Source organism: Grampus griseus, assembly GCF_964374135.1.
Source record: "Grampus griseus genome assembly, chromosome: X".
Lineage (NCBI taxonomy): Eukaryota > Metazoa > Chordata > Mammalia > Artiodactyla > Delphinidae > Grampus > Grampus griseus.
The window spans coordinates 63369074-63386349 of record NC_138999.1 but is presented as its reverse complement, the minus strand read 5'-3'; the positions used below and the strand labels follow the sequence as shown (position 1 = coordinate 63386349).

At 37.1% G+C, this 17276-nt stretch overlaps 1 protein-coding gene across 2 annotated transcripts in view; it reads left to right on the top strand.

Annotated features, from left to right (window-relative positions):
* The window catches only part of ABCB7 (ATP binding cassette subfamily B member 7), a gene marked incomplete at its 5' end in the record, with an annotated part of 139583 nt that overhangs the window by 56267 nt on the left and 66040 nt on the right, over positions 1 to 17276 (top strand). The window contains one exon of one of the 2 annotated variants that reach the window (XM_082681368.1): positions 2566 to 2685. The exons of the other annotated variant lie outside the window; for it this stretch is intronic. Coding sequence (XP_082537494.1) covers positions 2566 to 2685 — 120 coding nt within the window. The remainder of the gene's footprint in view (positions 1 to 2565; positions 2686 to 17276) is intronic. 2 annotated transcript variants of the gene reach the window in all.

The following is a 17276-nucleotide window of genomic DNA, read 5'->3' as shown; positions in this document are numbered from 1 at the left end:
CTGCGTGTCAGCCATTGTGTTTAGTATTGGGTTACAACAGTGAGCACAAAACACAAAGTTACTACTCATGTGCAATTTAAATTCTAGCAGGAGAGCAGTTGTTAATCAGATAATCACATTGTTGAATATGTAGTTTATAACTGAAATGGATTCTCTGAAAGAAAAGGAATACTGTTCTGTGAGAGAATATAGCCAAGGATCCTGACTGGGGTTAGGGAAGACCTCATTGAGGAGGTGCTGCCTGAGCTGGCAGTTAACTAATTGGAAGAAGTTGAGGGCAGGTTGGTGTTTCAGAGAGAGAGATTATTCCAGACAAAGTGAAAGGTATTGTGCAAAGGCCTTGTGGCAGGAGGGATTATAGTCTATTTGAGGAGCTGAAAGAAAGGTAGTGTGGCATGAACACTGAAAGCAGTAGTATAAGACATGACTAGAGAGGAAGCTAGAGGCCAGGGCAAGCAGAGCCTCATAAGCCATGGTATGGACTTTGATCTTTATCCTAGGAGTGATAGGATGCCATTGAAGGGTTTTTCTGTTTGTTTGTTTACTTCAATTTATATTTTTTATTAATTAAAATTTTATTAATTTTTTTAAAAGGTAACACATTCACATGGTTCAAAATTCAAAAGGAACAAAAGGATACAGAATTAAAAAAAAAATCTTCCCCCTACCCTGTTCCCCGTCCCAGAGGCAAACATTATTACCAATTTCTTTGGTATCTTTCCAGAGATGATCTTTGAATATAAAAACAAATATTTAGGAGTGCCCATCTCTTAACAATTTCACCAAAACAAAGTATTATCTTTGCTAATCTGATCGGATAAAAAATATATTAGAGTTGTTTTAATTTGCACTTTTTATTTGTATGAGTAAAGTTGAGCATCTTTTTATATTTAGGGCCGTGTGTGTGTGTGTGTGTGTGTGTGTGTGTATATATATATTTAGCAATGCTTTACTTTTTTTGAGTTTTTGAATTTTATTTAATTTATTTTTTATACAACAGGTTCTTATTAGTTATCTATTTTATGCATATTATATGCATTGAAGGATTTTAAACTGAGTAATATCTGATTGCAGGCTGAACTAATCGGACCAGGAGCAGAGCGGATGCAAGGAGATCAGTTAGGAGATTGTTGCAGTGATTTATGTGAGAAAGATGATAGCTTGGATTATGTTTGTGGTGGAAACAGAAAGAAGTAGACAAATTCAAGAGATTTTTAGGAAGTAAAATTGATTCAGCTTGGAGAATATTAATATATTTTTTTAAAGCATTAAGTTCCCAGAAGTGGAATTCTCAATGCAAAGGGCAGAATTATTTTAAAAGCTTATGGCAGATATCAAATTGCTTTCCAGAAAGATTATTTCAGTGCACTCTCCCATTAGCAGTGTATTAGAGTACCTATTTCCATATACCTTCACCAACAATGAGCATTAACTTTCTTCTTATTTTTTAATACCTTTTACAGAAATTGATTAGATACTTCAATTTTTTAAATACATTTATTTATTAATTTATTTTTGGCTGCACTGGGTCTTCGTTGCTGCACGCGGGCCTTTCTCTAGTTGCAGTGAGCGGGGGCTACTCTTCGTTGTGATGCGTGGGCTTATTGCTGTGGCTTCTCTTGTTGCAGAGCATGGGCTCTAGGCACATGGCTTCAGCAGTTGTGGCTTGCGGGCTCTAGAGTGCAGGCTCAGTAGTTGTGGCACACGGGCTTAGTTGCTCTGTGGCATCTGGGATCTTCCCGGACCAGGGTTCGAACCCGTGTCTCCTGCATAGGCAGGCGGACTCTCAACCACTGCACCACCAGGGAAGCCCAGATACTTCAATTTTTAAAATGGAGATTATTTCACCAACTAAAATAATATAGTAGTTTGGGAATGTGTGTACATATTTTGGTTTTGGAAAGTGTAGGTTTCATTCTTAATATCTGTTTCTAAAAGCTGAAACTAAAACAAAAAGATTTAATGGGAATGTTGCCTCGGGAACTTGGGAAAAAGAAAAATGTACGGTAGATTTAAGTCAGATTAAGTATGACTGGAAAGTTATGTTTTTGTTGAAATTTTTAATAACCCAGCTTCTGTTCTATATAGTCAATGCCAAGACTCATACTTTCCTAAACACTGTATTGTAACTGTGCTCTGTCATGAGGATGGACGTAGGGTTCCAAAATATCTTACATAAACATACTGATAAAGAGGCCAACGTATGTAAAGATTTTGACCACAAAGATGGAAATATGGAAATATTTCTTAAATTTTATGTAATATTTTGATAGCTTAATAGATAAGAAATAAATGTATAGATAACTTCAAATAAATGTATGGATAACTTTTTGACAATATGAGGATGGCTATAGCTGAAAGTAAGAAATTTAGAGAAATAAGTAGCTTTTAAAAAACTATTGAAATAGTTTGAGTTTAAAAGATATTGACCTTAGATTCAGAATAAAAGTTATGTTTGTAATGTTTTCGTATTTTCCTCAAATATTTACATAATTCTACACTATTGAACTATATTTATTTTTGAAATGACATGTTACTCACTGCTTTTGTTCTCTCTTTCAACAGTTAAAAGATGTTGATACTCAGAAAATCATAAAAGCAATGCTCTCTTATGTGTGGCCCAGAGACAGGCCAGATCTACGAGCTAGGGTTGCCATTTCCTTGGGATTTTTGGGTGGAGCAAAGGTAAGAATAAGAGAAATTATGTATTGTTTGTTGCTATAACTAGGAAATACTATGACATTTTCTAGTAAAGAAACTTAGGCTGATATAAGTCACTTTGGGGAGTATTGTCAACATTTAGGGCCCTCGTTTATGTAACTCTTCTATTCAGTCAGCAGAAATTATATGATAATGCCTGATTTATCTATGTATCAGACTTATAACAGCCTCAACCTAATGGAATTCTTCCTGAAACCAGTGTAAGATATAGGATCGTGGGTTGTAACAAAGCATAAGGAACTTGTAAAAGAAGCTCCTCAGAGTCCTGCTGGCTTTTATTTAATACATATTTCTGGTAAGCTTAGTTTTCAGTTCCTAGTAAATTGAAAAGAGGATGAAGACATTTTAGGTACATTAATAGTCATAAGTGGTAAACAGCAGTGTGACATGAAGGGAAAAATAAAACAGAAAAACTTAAAAAAACCCAAAAGCCAAAAAGCTGGGCATTTTGGTACATTCAGTATAGGGACCCTCTACATCTTAGCAGCCTCCTCAGTTTATCACTATACTGTAACACATTTTAATAAGGCAAAGTTATGATAATGATTCTGGGCTTTCAAGAAGAACTCCTTTCAATTTATTCAGATTTTAAAGTCAGTGAATTCTATTATCTTTAGGTACAATATATAGTCATAGTACATATTATAGTCTCAAGTCAGGCTTCCTGGGCTCTGCCTCTTACTAACCTTGTAACCTTGGGTAAATTGCTTACTGTCCATTCCTTGGTTTCCCAGTTTGTAAAAAAAGGTAAAATAGGTTGTCATAAGAATTAAATAAATTAACATATAAAAGACTTAGAACAGTACCTGGCACATAATAAAACATTATATACGTGTTAAAATAAAAATAGATTTGGATTTCCATCAGAAATATGGTACAAAAAAATGTCTGCTCAAAAGTATAAATGAGATTTGGCTATAATTTGGTTATCATTCTATGTATAAGGGTTAATACATTGTTTTAGAACCCAGTTCTTACCACTTATTTCTTCTCTGTGTCCTTTTATTTACTCATTCTTTACCCTATCCTAAAAATATTTACTGAGAACTTGTCATACAAGTATGGTTCTTGGCCCTGCAGGGTATTCAAATATGAGTAAAGCACATTTTTTTCTCAAATTATAAGGATAAGACAAGTTTTACTTATTGTCATAATACAACATAGGTCATAAATGATTGAAAATAAGTACCATTCAAGTATTGGAGGGCTTCAAAGGAAAGAACCACCAATATGGGGAGTCAGGAAAGGTTTCACAGAGGAGGTGATGTCTGAGATAGGCCTGGATTGATGAGTAGGATTGTTACAGGTATAGGAATAACATGGACAAGATGAGAGAGATCATATAGTGTGAGTGGAGAAGTGAGTAGTCCAGTTTTGCTCTAATGAAGAGATAATGTTTCAGAGGAATTAGAAGTAATCTTGGAAAGATAAATAGAATTCCTACTGTGAAATACCTTAACTGTAAAACTGTAAAATTTATTTAATCATGTTGGAAGTAGGAACCTCTATTTTGAGTAGAAGAGTAACAAGGTTAGAGCTGTACTTTAGGGAATTAATTTGACTGTTGTATAAGATGAATTAGGGTGGTGAGAGACCTAAAGTAGGGATACCATTCATTCATTTTCATTTCATGCATTCATTCAGCAAACACTTACCAGCCAGTTAGGAGGCTAATGTAATAGCCTAGATGAGAAGTAATAGTAGTTTGTACTGGAGCGGGTGATAGAGATGGTAATATGGAGAGAAGAGATGCCAGGGATATTGTGAATTAAGGGAGGTAGAATCAACAAGACTTAGCAATGGATGAGATATTAAAAGTAAAAAACAGAATAGGATTCAAAGATGATGCCAAGGATGAGAGAATGATAATGCCTTTAACAGAAGTAAGTAGTAAGTCAGGAAGTCTTGTTTGGGAAGATGAAAATTTTGGTTTCGGGCATGTTAAGTTTGAGGTGCCAGTGGAACATCAAGTGACTCATAATACAAAATGCAAGACAAGCTCAGGAAGGAGCCCAGGGCTAGAGATATTGAGGTGATAGTTGAAACAATGCAAATTAATGAGTTCATCAAAGAAAAGAACAGAAATAGACAACAACTGCAGACGTCACTTGTGATAAATGTGTTCCTGTAGGGAAGTAAATAATAGTGGAAAAAGGGAAGGCATGATTAGAGAGTAAAACCAAAATAATTCAGTCAGACTCCATCTATTTTCTTGTCTCCTTTCTCATCTATGGGCTCTGGTGAGTACTCTCCCAGTGAACTTCCCTGGGAGAGAATTTAAATGAAGATTCTGAGCAACAAACCAAGAATCCATACTTTATTCTCTTTGTCAAGCCGAAAAGAGAGAACTGTATTACAAATCTAATTTTGTTAGCTAATGTTGAAAAATTTTAACTCATTCATTTTTAGAACAGTATTGGTTGCTGAATTGTCTTTTACCTACAAATTACTGAAGGATAAGGATTCTTCTGAGCTCCTGTGCAAGGCAGTATTAGCAAATTGCTCTTTATTCCTTCATGTGATTGTAAGTACCTTGCTGACAAGTTAAAGGCAGATTGTTTTCTGGACTTTCTTTTGAATTGAAGAGAGCAGATTAGAAGATGACCAAGCTAGTCAAAGGGAGGAGTCCTAAGTACTGACATTTGTGTTAGACTTTGTTTTTAGAGTGAATTTCAGTCCTTCAAAATGTAAATTTTTGTTGCTTGGTGACAGGTCGATATCAGGTATAAAATGCAGACCAAGTTAACATCCATAAGGACTGAAGTATTTTCAGAAGGCTAATATTTGATTCTTCCGTCAACAAACACTGAGCACCCATAGAATGGAAAGTGCTGTACTAATCTCATATAAACTGATTACAAGTAAACCGAAATTAATATAGAGAAATAAGTTTTCCAAATGTATTTTTGATTTCTTTTGGATCAGGAAAAGGAGGAAATTACCAGGTGTTATGATGCATGCTGGTACTTTCAGAGCATATATATTAAAAGTTTTCTTTCACTAGGTAGGAACTACACCACAGAGCAACTTTAGGAATGTAGAGCGTAGTAGTAGCATTTAACCATTCCTAACATCATTTGTTCAGCTTCTATACTGTCCTCAGTTTAAAAATAATCACTCTGCCAAATCTTTAAAACCTAGTCATTATTTATTTATTTATTTAACACCTTTATTGGAGTATAATTGCTTTACAGTGTTGTGTTAGTTACTGCTGTATGACCAAGTGCATCAGCTATATGTATACATATATCCCCATATCCCCTCCCTCTTGTGTCTCCTTCCCACCCTCCCTATCCCACCCCTCTAGATGGATACAAAGCACCTAGCTGATCTTGCTATGCTATGTGGCTGCTTCCTACTAACTAGCTGTTTTACATTTGGTAGTGTATATATGTCCATGCCACTCTTGCACTTCGACCCAGTTTACCCTTCCCCCTCCCCATGTCCTCAAGTCCATTCTCTATGTCTGCGTCTTCATTCCTGTCCTACCCCTAGGTTCTTCACAACGTTTTTTTTTTCTTTAGATTCCAAATATATGTGTTAGCATATGGTATTTGTTTTTCTCTTTCTGACTTACTTCACTCTGTATGACAGTCTCTAGGTCCATTCACCTCACTACAAATAACTCAATTTCGTTTCTTTTTATGGCTGAGTAATATTCCATTGTATATATGTGCCACTTCTTCTTTATCCATTCATCTGTCAATGGACACTTAGGTTGGTTCCATGTCCTGGCTATTGTAAATAGAGGTGCAATGAACGTTGTGGTGCAGGACTCTTTTTGAATTATGGTTTTCTCAGGGTATATGCCCAGTAGTGGGATTGCTGGGTCGTATGGTAGTTCTATTGTCAGTTTCTTAAGGAACCTCCATACTGTTCTCCATAGGGGCTGTATCAATTTACATTCCCACCAACAGTGCAGAAAGGTTCCCTTTTCTCCACACCCTCTCCAGCATTAATTGTTTGTAGATTTTTTGATGATGGCCGTTCTGACTGGTATGAGGTGATACCTCATTGTAGTTTTGATTTGCATTTCTCTAATGATTAACAATGTTGAACATCCTTTCATGTGTTTGTTGGCCATTTGTATATCTTCTTTGGAGAAATGTCAGTTTAGGTCTTCTGCCCATTTTTGGATTGGGTTGTTTGTGTTTTTGATATTGAGCTGCATGAGCTGCTTGTATATTTTGGAGATTAATCCTCTGTCAGTTGCTTTGTTTGCAAATTTATTCTGCCTTTCTGGGGGTTCTCTTTTCCTCTTGCTTATGGTTTCCATTGCTGTGCAAAAGCTTTTAGATTTGATTAGGTTTATTTTTGTTTTTATTTCCCTTTCTCTAGGAGGTGGGTCAGAAAGGATCTTGCTGTGATTTATGTCATAGAGTGTTCTGCCTGTGTTTTTCTCTAAGAGTTTGATAGTGTCTGGCCTTACATTTAGGTCGTTAATCCATTTTGAGTTTATTTTTGTGTATGGTGTTAGGGAGTGTTCTATTTTCATTCCTTTACATGTAGCTGTGCAATTTTCCCAGCACCACTTATCAAAGAGGCTGTCTTTTCTCCATTGTATATTCTTGTCTCCTTTCTCAAAGATAAGGGGACCATATGTGCATGGGTTTATCTTTGGCCTTTCTATCCTGTTCCATTGATCTGTATTTCTGTTTTTGTTCCAGTACCATACTGCCTTGATTACTGTAGCTTTATAGTATAGTCTGAAGACAGGGAGCCTGATTCCTCCAGCTCCGTTTATCTTTCTCAAGATTGCTTTGGCTATTCCGGGTCTTTTGTGTTTCTATACAAGTTGTGAAATTTTTTGTTCTAGGTCTGTAAAACCTGCCATTGGTAGTTTGATAGGTATTGCTTTGAATCTGTAGATTGCTTTGTGTAGTATATTCATTTCCACAGTGTTGCTTCTTCCAATCAAGAACATGGTGTATCTCTCCATCTATTTGTATCATCTTTAATTTCTTTCTCAGTGTCTTATAGTTTTCTGCATACAGGTCTTTTGTCTCCTTGGGTAGGTTTATTCCTAGGTATTTTATTCTTTTTGTTGCACTGGTAAATGGGAGTGTTTCCTTAATTTCTCTTTCAGATTTTTCATCATTAGTGTATAGGAATACAAGAGATTTCTGTGCATTAACTTTGTATCCTGCTACTTTACCAAATTCATTGATTAGCTCTAGTAGTTTTCTGGTAGCATCTTTAGCATTCTCTATGTATAGTATCATGTCATCTACAAACAGTGACAGTTTTACTACTTCTTTTCCGATTTGGCTTCCTTTTATTTCTTTTTCTTGTCTGATTGCTGTGGCTAAGGCTTCCAAAACTATGTTGAATAATAGTGGTGAGAATGGGCAACCTTGTTTCGTTCCTGATCTTAGTGGAAATGGTTTCAGTTTTTCACCGTTGAGAACAATGCTAGCTGTGGGTTTGTCATATATGGCCCTTATTATGTTGAGATAAGTTCCCTCTATGCCTACTTTCTGGCATGTTTTTATCATAAACAGATGTTGAATTTTATCAAAAGCTTTTTCTGCATCTATTGAGATTATCATATGGTTTTTATCCTTCAGTTTGTTAATATGGTTTATCACATTGACTAATTTGCATATATTGAAGAATCCTTGCATTCCTGGGATCAACCTCACTTGATCATGGTGTATGATCCTTTTAATGTGCTGTTGGATTCTGTTTCCTAGTATTTTGTTGAGGATTTTTGCATCTATGTTCGTCAGTGATATTGACCTGTAGTTTTCTTTTTCTTGTGACATCTTTGCTGCTTTGGGTATCGGGGTGATGGTGGCCTCATAGAATGAGTTTGGGAGTGTTCCTCCCTCTGCTATATTTTGGAAGGATTTGGGAAGAATAGATGTTAGCTCTTCTCTAAATGTTTGATAGAATTCACCTGTGAAGCCATCTGGTCCTGGGCTTTCTTTGTTGGAAGATTTTTAATCACGGTTTCAATTTCAGTGCTTGTAATTGGTCTGTTCATATTTTCTCTTTCTTCCTGGTTCAGTCTCAGAAGGTTGTGCTTTTCTAAGAATTTGTCCATTTCTTCCAGGCTGTCCATTTTATTGCCATAGAGTTGCTTGTAGTAATCTCTCATGATCCTTTGTATTTCTGCAGTGTCAGTTGTTACTTCTCCTTTTTCATTTCTAATTCAAGTGATTTGAGTCTTCTCCCTTTTTTTCTTGATGAGTCTGGCTAATGGTTTATCAGTTTTGCTTATCTTCTCAAAGAACCAGCTTTTAATTTTATTGATCTTTGCTATCGTTTTCTTCATTTCTTTTTCATTTATTTCTGATCTAATCTTTATGATTTCTTTCCTTCTGCTGACTTTGGGGTTATTTTGTTCTTCTTTCTCTGATTGCTTTAGGTGTAAGGTTAGGTTGTTTATTTGAGATGTTTCTTATTTCTTGAGGTAGGATTGTGTTGCTATAAACTTCCCTCTTAGAGCTGCTTTTGCTGCATCCCATAGGTTTTGCGTCATCATGTTTTCATTATCATTTGTTTCTAGGTATTTTTTGATTTCCTGTTTGATTTCTTCAGTGATCTCTTGGTTATTTAGTTGTGTATTGTTTAGCCTCCATGTGTTTGTATTTTTTACAGACTTTTTCCTGTAATTGATATCTAGTTCCATATTGTTGTGGTCAGAAAGATGCTCAATACAATTTCAGTTTTCTTAAATTTACCAAGACTTGATATGTGACCCAAGATATGATCTATCCTGGACAATGTTCCATGAGCACTTAAGAAGAAAGTGTATTCCGCTGTTTTTGGATGGAATGTCCTGTAAATATCAGTTAAGTCCATCTTGTTTAATGTATCATTTAAAGCTTGTGTTTCCTTATTGATTTTCATTTTGGATGGTCTGTCCATTGGTGAAAGTGGGGTGTTAAAGTCCCCTACTATGATTGTGTTACTGTCGATTTCCCCTTTTATGGCTGTTAACATTTGCCTTATGTATTGAGGTGCTCTTATGTTGGGTGCATAGACATTTACAATTGTTATATCTTCTTCCTGGCTCAATCCCTTGATCGTTATGTAGTGTCCTTCTTTGTCTCTTGTAATAATCTTTATTTTAAAGTCCTATATTGTCTGATATGAGAATTGCTACTCCAGCTTTCTTTTGATTTTCATTTGCATGGAATATCTTTTTTCATCCCCTCCCTTTCAGTCTGTATGTGTCCCTAGGTCTGAAGTGGGTCTCTTGTACACAGCATGTATACAGGAATTGTTTTTGTATCCATTCAACCAATGTATATCTTTTGGTTGGAGCATTTAATCCATTTACTTCTAAGGTTGTTATCAATATGTATGTTTCTATTACCATTTTCTTAATTGTTCTGAGTTTGTTATTGTAGGTCTTTTCCTTCTGTTGTGTTTCCTGCCTAGAGAAGTTCTCTTAGCATTTGTTGTAAAGCTGGTTTGGTGGTGCTAAATTCTCTTAGCTTTTGCTTGTCTGTAAAGGTTTTAATTTCTCCGTCGAATCTGAATGAGATCCTTGCTGGGTAGAGTAATCTTGGTTGTAGGTTTTTCCCTTTCATCACTTAAAATGTGTCCTGCCACTCCCTTCTTGCTTACAGAGTTTCTGCTGAAAAGTCAGCTGTTAACCTTATTGGAGGTTCCCTTGTGTTTGTTGCTTTTCCCTTGGTGCTTTTAATATTTTTTTCTTGTATTTAATTTTTGATAGTTGGATTAATATATGTGTCTTAGCATGTTTCTCCTTGATTTTTTCCTGTATGAGACTCTCTGTACTTCCTGGACTTCATTGACTATTTCCTTTCCCGTATTAGGGATGTTTTCAACTATAATCTCTTCAAATATTTTCTCAGTCCCTTTTTTTTCTCTTCTTCTTCTGGTACCCCTATAATTCGAATGTTGGTGCGTTTGATCTTGTTCCAGAGGTCTCTGAGAGTGTCTTCAATTCTTTTCATTCTTTTTTCTTTATTCTGCTCTGCAGTAGTTATTTCCACTATTTTATCTTCCAGGTCACTTATCCATTCTTCTGCCTCAGTTTTTCTGCTATTGATTCCTTCTAGAGAATTTTTTATTTCATTTATTGTGATGTTCATCATTGTTTGTTTGCTCTTTAGTTCTTCTAGGACCTTGTTAAACGTTTCTTGTAGTTTCTGCCTTGTATTTTCAGGATTTTGGATCATCTTTACTATCATTGCTCTGAAATCTTTTTCATGTAGACTGTCTATTTCCTCTTCTTTTGTTTGGTCTGGTGGATTTTTACCTTGCTCCTTCATCTGCTGTGTGTTTGTTAGTCTTCTCATTTTGCTTAACTTACTGTGTTTGGGGTCTCCTTTTCGCAGGCTGTAGATTTTTAGTTCCCGTTGTTTTTGGTGTCTGCCCCCAGTGGGTAAGTTTGGTTCAGTGGGTTGTGTAGGCTTCCTGCTGGAGGGGACTGGTGCCTGTGTTCTGGTGGATGCAGCTGGATATTGTCTTCCTTGTGGGCAGGTTGCATCTGGTCGTGTGGTTTGGGGTGTCTGTGAATTTACTATGATTTTACACAGCCTCTCTCCTGATGGGTGGGTTTGTGTTCCTGTCTTGGTAGTTGTTTTGCATAATGTGTCCAGCACTGGTCCTTGCTGGTCTTTGAGTGGAGCTGGGTGTTAGCATTGAGATGGAGATCTCTGGGAGATCTTTCACCATTTGATAATTCGTGCAGCCGGGAAGTCTCTCATGGATCAGTGTCCTGAAGTCGGCTCTCCCACCTCAGAGGGTCAGGCGTGACACCCGGCTGGAGCACCAAGACCCTGTCAGCCACACGGCTGAGAAAAAAAGGGAAAGGAAGGAAGGGAGGGAGGGAGGCAGGGAGCGAGGGAGGAAGGAAGGAGGGAAATAATAGAGTTATTAAAATTTTAAAAAATTATTAAAAATAAAAAAGTGCTATAAAAACAGAAAGAAAGAAGAGAGAAACCAAACCAAAAAACAAATCCACCAATGTTAACAAGTGCTAAAAACTATAGAAAAAAAAATGGACAGACAGAACCCTAGGACAGATTGTAAAAGCAAAGCTATTCAGACAAAATCACATAAAGAAGCATACACATACACACTCACAAAAAGAGAAAAAGGAAAAATACATATATACGTTTAACAAAAAAGGGAAGAGAGCAAGCAAATCAATAAACAAATCTACCAATAATAATAAGCTCTAAATACGAAACTAAAATAAACATAAAACCAGAAACAGATGCAGAAAGCAAACCCCAAGTCTGCAGTTACTCTGAAGTCCACCGCCTTAATTTTGGGAAGATTCGTTGTCTATTCAGGTGTTCCACAGATGCAGGGTACATCAAGTTGATTGTGGAGATTTAATCTGCTGCTTCTGAGGCTTCTCGGAGAAATTTCCATTTCTCTTCTTTGTTAGCACAGCTCCTGGGGCTACACTTTGGAATTGGCCCTACTTCTGCATGTAGGTCACCTGAGGGCATCTGTTTCCCGCCCAGACAGGACGGGGTTAAAGTAGCAGCATATTTGGGGGCTGTGGCTCACTCATGATGGCGGGAGGGAGTGGTATGCAATGAGGGGTGAGTCTGCGGCAGCAGAGGCCAGTGTGATGTTGCACCAGCCTGAGGCGCGCTGTGCATTCTCCCGGGGAAGTTGTTCCTGGATCACGGGACCCTGGCAGTGGTGGGCTGCAGAAGCTCCCGGGAGGGGCGGTGTGGATAGTGACCTGTGCTGGCACACAGGCTTCTTGGTGGCTGCAGCAGCAGCCTTAGTGTTTCATGCCTGCCTCTGGTGTCCGCGCTGATATCCGTGGCTCGCACCCATCTCTGGAGCTCGTTTAGGCATTGCTCTGAATACCCCCTCCTCACGCACCCTGAAACAATTGTCTCTTGCCTCTTAGGCAGGTCCAGACTTTTTCCCGGACTCCCTACTGGCTAGCTGTGGCATACTACCCCCGTTCAGGCTGTGTTCACGCAGCCAACCCAAGTCCTCTCCCTGGGATCTGAGCTTGAACGCTGAAGCCTTAGCTCCCAGCCCCTGCCCGCCCCGGCAGCTGAGCAGACAGGCCTCTCAGGCTGGTGAGTGCTGGTCAGCACCCATCCTCTGTGCGGGAGTCTCTCTGCTTTGCCCCCTGCACCCCTGTTGCTGCACTCTCCTTTGTGGCTCTGAAGCTTCCACCCCGCCACCCCCGTCTCTGCTAGTGAAGGGGCTTCCTAGTGTGTGGAAACCTTTCCTCCTGCACAGCTCCCTCCCAGACGTGCAGGTCCTGTCCCTATTCTTTTGTCTCTGTTTTTTCTCTTTTCTTTTGCCCTACCCAGGTACCTGGGGGAATTTCTTGCCTTTTGGGAAGTTTGAGGTCTTCTGCCAGCATTCAGTAGGTGTTTTGTAGGAGTTGTTCCACATGTAGATGTATTTTTGATGTATCTGTTGGGAGGAAGGTGATCACGTCTTACTCCTTAGCCATCATGAATTGCGAGTCCCTTATTTATTTTTGAGTAGTACTGCAGGTGTGATTTATCATTTGTGTGCATTAGGTGCATTGTTAGTCCTTTCATTCCTTGGCTTCCCATTTTTTTCCTCAACCTGATTACATGCTTTGGCATATAAGCACTTTGGACCAATCTATGCCCCTTTATACTCAGATCTTCCCTACCTCCTCCACATACTTCTTGGAATTTTAGGGCAGGGTTCAGGAACCTTTTCAGCTCTAATTGAATACCACCCAGCCATCTGAGCAGTGTGTGGTGGTTTCATAACAAGGCCTAAGGCATCCATGAAGGATAAGGAAGACAGAAAGAGAGAAATGTTTAGTGAGTAGAAGGAAAAGGGAGGCTTTCATGGTTAACATATGGGACCACAGCATACCATCTGCTTGCTTATTTGCTTTTTAATGCTCTTTTGATTCTGAGATTCTTAATGCTGTCATTGCCTCCAACAAAGATTTTTAAGATAAACTGTATTATATAGAGATGTTTTGCAGCCCAGAGGAGGCCAAGAGGATGGATTGGTATTTCTTCTATCCAAGTTACAGCAATTCTCTTTTAGTACTGTAGAATTCTGTGTGAGGTATAGTTTAGTGGTTCTATTGCCACAAGAGACACAGAGATAGAGACAGAGAGAATACTCTTTGCCTTCATTCCTTAAATCCCTACAAATTTTATGCAGTACCTTTTCTTATCATCCACATACATCATAGGAGTATCACATCATCATTAATCTCTTCTAAGGATTTTAAAAATTTCAGTCTTTTTATTAGTATGTTACACTTAATATGTAATATAAGGATTTAAGGAAAATATAAAACACATTTATTGAAATCATCTGATTTTATAAATGTTTTAATATTGTAAAAAAGTTTACTCATATTCTCTAACCACTACCATCTTGGAAACCACTTAGTTGACAGAGAAATTGGGGTCACAAAAAATTAAATATCAAGTACAAAAAGATATTCTCACTAATCTGTTAGAAATGAAAATAAGCTATTTTAAAATTATAAAATAATTTCAGGGGAGAGTGTGATTTATAAAAATATTATCAATACCTCATTTCTTCAAGAATGCATCTATTATATAGAGTAATGGATAATATATGTGTCAGTCCATCTGGGCTGCTATAACAAAATGCCATAAACTGGGTGGTTCATAGATCGCTGTCTTTTTTTGTAACCTCATATGATGTAAAGGGCAAGAAGGGTCTCTGGGCACTCTTCTAAGGGCACTAATCTCATTCATGAGGGTTCTGCCCTCATGACCTACTCACCTCCTAAAGGCCCTGCCTCCAAATACCATCATCCTGGGGGTTAGAATTCAACATATGAATTTGGTAGGGGGAAACAAACATTCAGACCATAGTAATATGTACTAAATAAACACTTGTTGACTGACTATTAGGTATAAGGTACTGTGCTTAGGCAGCTGGGAATACAAAAATGAATAAAATGTGGGCCTTGCCCTCCTGGAGTTGCTGTGTACTGAAGGAGAAGAATATACAAATAATGATAAAATATATACAACATAAACACCCAAAGGGAGTCACAAATGAAGCTATAGGGGAGTTCCAAGAATTAGGCATTTAGGGAAGGCTTCATGGAGGAGCTAGAGTTTTCCAGTAACTACAGTCTTCCAAAGATTAATGCACTTTTTGCTTAACTTTGATACTTTAAAATTTTCTGAAAAACATTTTTAAAAGTAAAACAATGCTAACAATGCTACCTGAAGCCTTTACTTAAGTTGAGAAGTGTGATTTATACCCTGGAGTATTTCTTTAATTAAAAGACTTTATATTTTAGAGAATTTTTAGGCTTACAGAAAAATTGAGCTGTAAGTATAGAGAGTTCCCTCCTCCCAAAAGCCCCCTCACTAAATTTCTTCTATTACTAACATCTTGCATTAGTGTAGTACATTTCTTACAATTGATGAACCAATTATAAAAAAAATACATTATTCTTATTAACTAAGTTCATAGTGTACATTAGGATTCCATTCTTTGTTTTAGTTATATGGTTTTGGGGAAATGCATAATGTGAGATACCACCACTAAAGTATCATACAGAATAGTTTTACTGCCCTGAAAATCTGAGGCATTCCACCTATTTATCTCTCTCTCGATCCTCTTGCATCCCTGATAACCACTGATCGTTTTGCTGTCTCTGTAGTTTTACCTTCTCCAGAACGTCATACAGTTGGAATCATATAGTATGTAGCCCTTTCAGACTGGTTTCTTTTACTTAGGAATATGCATTTCTGGGTCATTTGTGTCTTTCTTTTTATTTAATAGTTCATTTCTTTTTATTGCTGAAAAATATTTCACTATATGGAGGTACCATAGTGTGTTTATCCACTCTCTCTTTGAAAGATATCTTGGTTGCTTCTAAATTTTGGCAGTTATAAACAAAGCTGCAATAAACATTTGTGTACAGGATTTTGTGTGACATAAGTTTTCAGTTCATTTGGATAGTTACCAAGGATTGCAATTGCTAGATTGTATAGTAAGATTATGTTTAATTTTGTGAGAAACTGCCATACTGTCTTCCAAAGTGGCTGTACCATTCTGCATTCCCACTAGCAATGAAGTTTCTGTTCTTCCATATCCTTGTCAACCATTTTAATAGGTGCATAATGGTATCTCATTTTTCTTCTGATTTGAAATTGCCTAGTGACACATGGCATTTTGCATCTTTTCATATGCTTATTGGCATCTGTATATCCTTCTTGGTGAAATGTCTGTCAGGTCTTTTGCTGATTTTTTATTTGGATTGTTGAATTTTAAGAGTTCTCTGCATATTTTGAATACCAGTTCTTTATCAGATAGATGTTTTACAGATATTTTTACTCGATCTGTGGCTTGTATTTTCCTTCTCTTTACAGTGTCTTTCACAGAACAGAAGTTATAAATTTTAATGAAGTCCAACTTATCAGTGTTCATGGATTGTGCCTTTAATGTTGTTATCGCATGTCACTGGCAAACCAAAGGTCACCTAGATTTTCCTTTATGTTATCTTCTAGAAGTTTTACAGTTTTTTGCTTTACATTTAGGTCTGTAATCAATTTGGAGTTAATTTTTGCAGAAGGTGTAAGTAAGGTCACCGTCTAGATTCTTTCTTCTTTTCTTTTCTTCCCTTCCTTCCTCCCTCCCTCCCTCTCCTCTCTCTCTCTTTCTTTCTTTCTCTCTCTCTCTCTCTCTCTCTCTCTCTCTCTCTCTCACATTCAGTTATTTCAGCACCATTTTTTGAAAAGACTATCTTTTCCCCACTGGGCTGCCTTTGCTCCTTTGTCAAAGATCAGTTAACTATATTTGTGTGTATTTGTCTATTTCTGGACTCTCTGTTCTATTCCATGGATCTATTTGTCCATTCTTTTCCCAATACCACAGTGTTTTGATTAACTTTATGGTAAGTCTTGATGTCAAATAGTATCAGCCCGTCAACATTGTTTTTGTCTTCAATATTGTGCTGGATATTCTGGATCTTTTGTTTTTCTATATAAAATTTAGAATCACTTTGCCCCTATCTACCAAATTACTAGCTGGGATTTTGATTGGGACTGAATTGAATATATAGATCAAGTTTGACATCTTGACAATATTAAGTCATCCTATCCATGAACATGGACTATCTCTCTGTTCATTTAGTTCTTTGATTTCTTTTATCAAAGTTCTATAGTTTTCCTCATGTAGACCTTGTACATGTTTTGTTATATGTATATATAATTTTTGGTACTAATTTCAATGGTGTTATATGTTTAATTTCAAATTGCATATTGTTCATTGGAGGTATATGGGAAAGTGATTGACTTTTGTATATTAGCTCTGTACCTTGCAACCATGTAACATGCAGCCTTGCTAGAGTTGCTTATTAGTTTCAGGAGGTTTTTTATTATTGATTCTTTTGGATTTTCTACATGGATAATCATAGCTGCAAAGATGGTTTTATTTCTTCCTTCCCAACATGTATACCTTTTATTTCCTTTTCTTGTCTTATTGCATTAGCTAAGGACTTCCAGTACCATGTTGAACAGGAGCAGTAAGATAGGGCGTCCTTGCCTTGTTCCCAGTCTTAGGGGTAAAAGCATCTAATTTCTCATCATTAAGTATGTTGT